The sequence below is a fragment of the Buceros rhinoceros genome, unplaced genomic scaffold (genome assembly GCF_000710305.1).
Source record: "Buceros rhinoceros silvestris isolate BGI_N320 unplaced genomic scaffold, ASM71030v1 scaffold5432, whole genome shotgun sequence".
In the NCBI taxonomy this organism is placed as follows: domain Eukaryota; kingdom Metazoa; phylum Chordata; class Aves; order Bucerotiformes; family Bucerotidae; genus Buceros; species Buceros rhinoceros.
Genome location: NW_010399362.1, coordinates 22433 through 28791, shown reverse-complemented (window position 1 = coordinate 28791; position 6359 = coordinate 22433). Strand labels below are relative to the sequence as shown.

Here is a 6359-nt window from a genome sequence, read left to right as displayed (position 1 = left end):
ATCCTGCGTCACTGTGTTTCCCCCACATCCAGTGGATGGATGGAGACCCTCCTTAGCTCTCTTTTTGCTGTTGATGGTATTCATAGAAACATTTTTTGTTGTCTCTTATGGCAGTGGCCAGACTAAGCTCAAGCTGGGCTTTAGCCTTTCTAATCTTCTCCCTGCATAGTCTCGTAAAACCCTTATAGTCATGCCCTGCTCCTTCTTCCACAGGCCATAGAGTTTCCTTTTCTTCCTGAGCTCCAGCCAAAGCTCTCTGTTCAGCCAGGCTGGTCTTCTATTTTTCCGGCTCATCTTACGGCTTACTGGAATGGCCTGTTCCTGAGCTTTAAGGACTTCCTTCTTGAGGATTGTCCAGCCTTTCTGGACTCCTCTGTCCCTCAGGACTGTCTCCCAAGAGACCCTACCAACTAGTCTCCTAAGAAGGTCAAACTGTAACCAAAGAAAGTGGGAAAGAATACATCGTTTTTCTCCTTTCTCATCATAGAACAAATACAGTGAGAAGAACAAATGAAGAGTAAAGGAAATACTTCTTTTAGTCAAAACATAACTAAGCCATGAAATTTAGGATATCTAAGGACCAGGTTAGCATTTAAAAAAAAAAGTTGATCTTTATATGAACTATGGTGAAGAAACTGGTGTTATAAGCTAGAAGAATGACTGGTATTTATTCCTGTTTTGGGAACAAGCCAAATGCCAGTTTGCGAAAGAAATTGAAGAATTCTGAATCCTGCACAGAACTACTTTCTTATTTTCCATGGCATTTATAAAGCATAAGAAAATGCAGTAAGAGATGGGATGATTAACACAAATCAGGAATATTCTTAACTTTTCAATCTTAGATAAAGTAGATTTCCGTCTTGTATTTAAAAATATTGGTGTCTAGAAATGAAGAAGTTCTGTTGCAGGATGGATGGGATAGACTTTTGTGAGTTTTTTTTAAAAATATGACAGTAGTAGTTAGTATCACTTACATAGTTCATTACTTACAGCATATCCTACACCTGGCTGAGAATTTTCTGATAAAGCAAGTTTTCATTGGGGAAAAGCAGATTTATTTTTCAAGATTTTCCCTTCCAGAGAAACTTGACAGTTTTTCAGTGAGCTCTTGTTCTAGTTTTCAGTTAGCAAAACTGATGGAAACATTTACAGTGTTTAGGGCAGCCTGGCTATGAAGGGTTTCCTACCACCAAGAGCCCATTCCTGCCACTCAGTTCTGCAGCTCAGCCTTGTAGTTGGGGTGTGGAGAGCTGTGAGGAGGAGCTCCCTGAGGCTACATCCATACTGGTATGTTAAGATCAGGAAGCATTCCTGGGCACTGGATCTCAGTCTCCTACTCTGTCAAATTGTTGGAGTCATCTGTGGCATGGGTTTGGCACAGATCAAGCAGTGCTCTTTGAAAAGACTCCTGGATGCAGTTCAAGAGTTGGCCTGAGCCAGGAGCTGTTCTCAGTAGTCAGTTTGGATGTGGCCACCCTGACGTGGAGACTCAGATTTTAAAAGTATGGATATGAGTCATTCCATACCCACTGACCACAGGGCTAGAAAAAAGTCCAAGGCATATTTAATTTAATAATATGGAACTAGCCTTAAAAACGCATTGGCGTTCAGGAGGTTAGTTTTGTTCCTTTGTTACTTCAAAATCAGATCTTTCAGAATTCTTTCACTTCTGCGTGTAAGTGTTCAGTATTGTTTGCAAATGAAACTTTTATAGCATTTCTTAGGAAAGTGAATTCTGATTTCAGGAAGGTTACAGTGTGCATGCATTGGATTCTCAAATACCTGCTGAATTTCAATTTGGCAGAGGCTTAGAAAAACATAGTTAATGCTTTATATGAAAGTTAAAAGTATTGCCATCAGAAGACCTGATGTTAAACTGGTTTTCTTCAAATAGCTGAATAAGACAGATAATGTAGTCACAGCTGTGACTGACAAAAAGTTTTAAGATTAAATTTAAGGTAGAAACTTGTAAGCAGCCTCTGAGTAAGTGTATAGCAAACACAAAGCATGTTGTTCATGGAAGGACTCAGTTTGAATGGAAGTGATGCAAAGCTTGCTTCTTACTCACTCTTTGGAGGGCAGCGGTTTATGATTATCTATTTCAATTCAAGAACTACGACTATTTTATAACTAGAAGCTAATACTCTGTCTCTCAGCAAAACCTAATTGTTTTAGTAACTTGTCTTTGACTTTATTCTCGAGCGGATAGATTTAAATTATAGTGAAACTTCATCTGACACCTACTCTCATCTCTGTAGAACGCTACTTCTTAGAAGTCAAGTTATTGCTACGAAATATAGCTAATAATGGGTACGTTATACAGCTGTGTATCATCTTTTCACATTGTAGCTCGACTGTGAACTACTTTTCCTTGTCCTTTATGATACAAATGTTGTATACCCTTAGATATATGTGCAGTAGTGAGACAAGTGCAGTGTGTGTGCTTGTGTTTTAAAGACATTGCCTGTGTTTGGTTAGTCTGCAGGTGTCAGTGAGTAACACCAGAATGTTTTCAGGTTTGTGGCTGAAGAATGTCAGTTTGATTTCTCTTTTGTGAATGGACTGTGAATTGAAATAGCATTGTAGAAATAATGCAAGATGCTTTCCATATAGTATAATTGAGAGAGTATAATTTTACTTTTTCAAAGTTGTAAATGATTCGCTGTGTTTTAGTGCAGTTCTCTCTCCTATAGGCTCCAGTTGTGCCGTTTATGGTTTTAACATCTCTTCTGCTCTAACTGGGTCTTCAACATTATAAAAATAGAAAACTTATTTGCAATTGAAGGTATAAAGTTACAATGTATGTGAGGAAAGCTTATCAAAGTCAGGAAATCAAAATTATGGCTGATGGTAGACATGCATTTATGGGACCTGTAATTTTGGAGACCAGAGGTCTTGCTTGGGTATTGGCTACAGTTCTCTAGAGGGAAATAACTCAGTCCTGAATATGTGTCAGGACAATGACAATCAAATGGCATTCTTTTTTTTTAAATTAAATATCGATCATTCCATCAAATTCTAAGAACTCAGTTAATCACGATCCCTATGTACAGATGTGGGAGCAATTCTAGTAATGTTACTAGTTTTAGAGGAGTTTCTGATTGAGTGGCAGATGATGATGTAAAGAATTTCTACAAGAAATAATTTAAAATCAGAAGTCTTGCCAAAAAAAACCCCTTTGTTTCTTCTTATCACATAACTGGGTCAAAAGTTTTATTATTATTTATTTTCATAATATAGACTCCAAAAACTTGACTTAGCTAGCTGTGTTTTTATCAGCAACATGTGGGCCTAACACTAAGACTTCTCCTCAGTCTTCATACGGACGCTTTCAAAAATCTGCATCAATCTTATTTTGCAAAAGGAGGACTCACTATTGTTACACAAACTTGCTGAAACTTCATTTAGTAAGTCCTTAGGAAACACATTTACTTGATAATTTTTGTTATCTTTACCTATTGCAAGCTGAAAGGAACATAATGTTTTATCTGCGTTAGTACAGTGGTATATCTTTCTCACTTGCTACCTAGAACAGCGAAGTACTGTCTAGAACTTTTAACACGTGTGTTCAAGTAGGATGTGCATTAAAGGCTTTTTATTTATTTTAGGATTTCTGGCTTAAAGGTAGTGGGAGAATCTTTTTCTCCAGCATTGCACCTACAGTTGGAAGAGAGCAGTGGATCTCGAGAAAATGATGTGAAGTTACTTAAGAGAGTCGTGGATTATGTGAGTGTCCCCATAGCAATTAAAGTATGTTATTGCCTTTGAATGTGAATAATGAGTGAAGTGGATATGGGTAGGGAGGCTTGTTGGGTAACTTCTTGGAATGTCTTGCAGGAATGGTGCAAGATATGCAGTTTCATTGCTGACTACAGGGCTATGTTAAAGACCATCTTCTAACCTTTTCTTGCTAGAGGTATTTAGACCTGTAGCACTTTTCTATCTTTAATACATGTTGGTTCTCTTTCTCCTACATGGAGGAGATGGAGGTTGATGAGGAAATTTTATACTTCAGGTGGCAGGTAAACAATACTACACCACAAAAAGCAACTGTGAGGTTGATTTCCTTGAAATTATGATTAAATACCATTTAATAGCCTACTTGATACAGCATTTTTGTCTGATTTCTTGGAGATGAAAGCTAACAAAGCTATACCCTAACCTGTTTTATGTGGTTTTGCTGGATTAAAATTAGACATAACCTTCAAAAACTCCATTTGGGAAATAAGAGTTATCCTGACACCAAACACATAAAAGCTAGTTATGTGAATTTGGTGATCAAAAGGATAGGCCGTAAGAAGTTCCTAAGTTGATGACTGCTGTATTTTCTTTATTCGTAGTGCATGAATAGTGGCATTGCATTAACTCAGGCCCGCTATCTGGAGAAAGAAGAAAAATGTCTTCCTCCACCCAGGTTAGTGGAAAGTCACTATGTTATTTCATTTTATTGGATATGACTCTCTATCTTTCTTCATAACAAAGATTGGGCTTTGTTCAGTAGACTGGATTGAATAGTTGGTCCTCTAAAAAAAAAAATTTGGGAAAGGCTCCATTTCGAGGTATATTTCAGTGACTTACAGGATGTTAAGGTCCTGAAATAACTATATCAAAATTACCTGAATCTCAGTGTTTTGTACCAGGGACATTTCCATGAGCTGCACATCTGCAGATGAAAAAAATAGCAAGCAAATTTCTGTGGTGTGTATGGAGGGGAAAAAACATAGTCTGACCATTTCTTTTTAAGTAATATAATGAATGGAAATTCAACTAGAAACAAGACATTATTTCCCTAGAGATCTTAATGTGTTTCCCTAGGGATCTTAATGTGTTAAAATTACAAGTCAAGTCTAAATCTAAAGGCAAGGAGTGAAGTTCACTATGTATTTTCTGCTTTTCTTTTTCTAGTATCCGAGTAGTGATAACAGTGGAGCAAACAGAACAAGAACTGGACAAAGCTGCATCACTTCTTAAGGAAGCTGCACAGTCTTTATTGAATTAGACTGCTGTTTTGGATTCATCTTTTCCCAGATTATCAGGATAAATGTTTTACACTGTAAGGTGACTTCACTTCAGATATTCAAGTTCTTCCACTGATGATATTGCAACCTGACTGAGTAACAAGAGTGTTCCAGAATGGTACAAATGCAGTGAAGGGAAGAATGCAGAATTTTGGAACTGATGAATGACCCAATGTACTTGCAATTCAAACTCTACCATTTACTAACATTCCTTAAAATGGGATATCACTCTTGCATACAGGACTCTTTCATAAGTTGCATCTTAAAGTTTTAAATTGATTTCTTCAAACCCTTTAAAGTTTTCAAAAATGTATATGAACATTCAGTTTTCCCCAAAACCATCTAAAATGTATGGTTTTCTCTGAATATTCTCAGAATGTAGGAACTTGAAGTCAGTTTCAAGGAATTATCCTCTCCCCAAATGAAGATAGGCTGTTCCAAATAATGTCAAAAAGGGATAAAATGACACATTAAGAGAATTTTGTGATGTATTACATGATTTTTTATTTTGTGATTACATCACAAGATTATTATTTTGTATTACATCATTTATTATTGAAATATAGGAGAAATTTCAGTTTTGTGATAATGTCTTTCCCTAACCATTTTTGGAAGCCGGTTTTTAAGAATGCCGGGCCAGAGAATTCCATTATGTAAACGGTAAATTTGTATTAAACACTATCTGCTTCCTGCAATTCGTATGTAATTACATGCACGTTTGATATGATGGGTAAGGTTTTCCTATTATTAACTTTAAAGCATCTAAAGTGAAACCTCTGAATTGTGAAACTGCTGTCATTCCATTGTAGTACGTTCAGTCAGAAGGGCTATGCACCAGTCTCAAAGAGGAGTTGTAGCCAATGTGAAGAATGAACCAAGGTTTTAAAATAGCAACTGCACGCTAGCTTTACTTAAACTACTTTGAAGCTCTAAAATAGTGCGTGCTAAGTTTTGTCTCTAAACAGCTACACCTTAGAGGGAAAGACTCACAGATAGCTAGTAAGAGTTCAGATGGTACAAATACTACTGAAACACAACTCAATACGTGCACGTAAAACCCCCATAGTAATATAGAATAGTAATATTTGTTGGTTATGCTGCCAAGATTTTCAGTAAGTACAGAGGGACACACGTGACACCAATCAGGAGAAACTGGTAAAGAAGAATGACAGTAAGCTACACCATTTTCTAAAATAAAAACTATAGCTATCTATTTAAGGATTTTGCTTTAAGAATGCCTGTCCAAAAATTTTATATTCAGCCTGATCTGTCTTCTGGGTTGTTAGGGACTTACATGCCTTTTTGGTTGCTGCTACAGGGACTGCAGGACTATTTTTGAGG

General features: G+C 36.8%; 1 protein-coding gene across 1 annotated transcript in view; it reads left to right on the top strand.

Annotated features, from left to right (window-relative positions):
* LOC104489279 (serine palmitoyltransferase 1) overlaps positions 1–4999 on the top strand; it is a gene marked incomplete at its 5' end in the record, with an annotated part of 17435 nt that extends 12436 nt beyond the window's left edge. The window contains 3 exons of the mRNA XM_010131424.1: positions 3609–3726; positions 4341–4414; positions 4906–4999. Of these exons, the coding sequence (XP_010129726.1) occupies positions 3609–3726; positions 4341–4414; positions 4906–4999 (286 nt within the window). The remainder of the gene's footprint in view (positions 1–3608; positions 3727–4340; positions 4415–4905) is intronic.
* Between the last annotated feature and the right edge of the window lie 1360 nt (positions 5000–6359).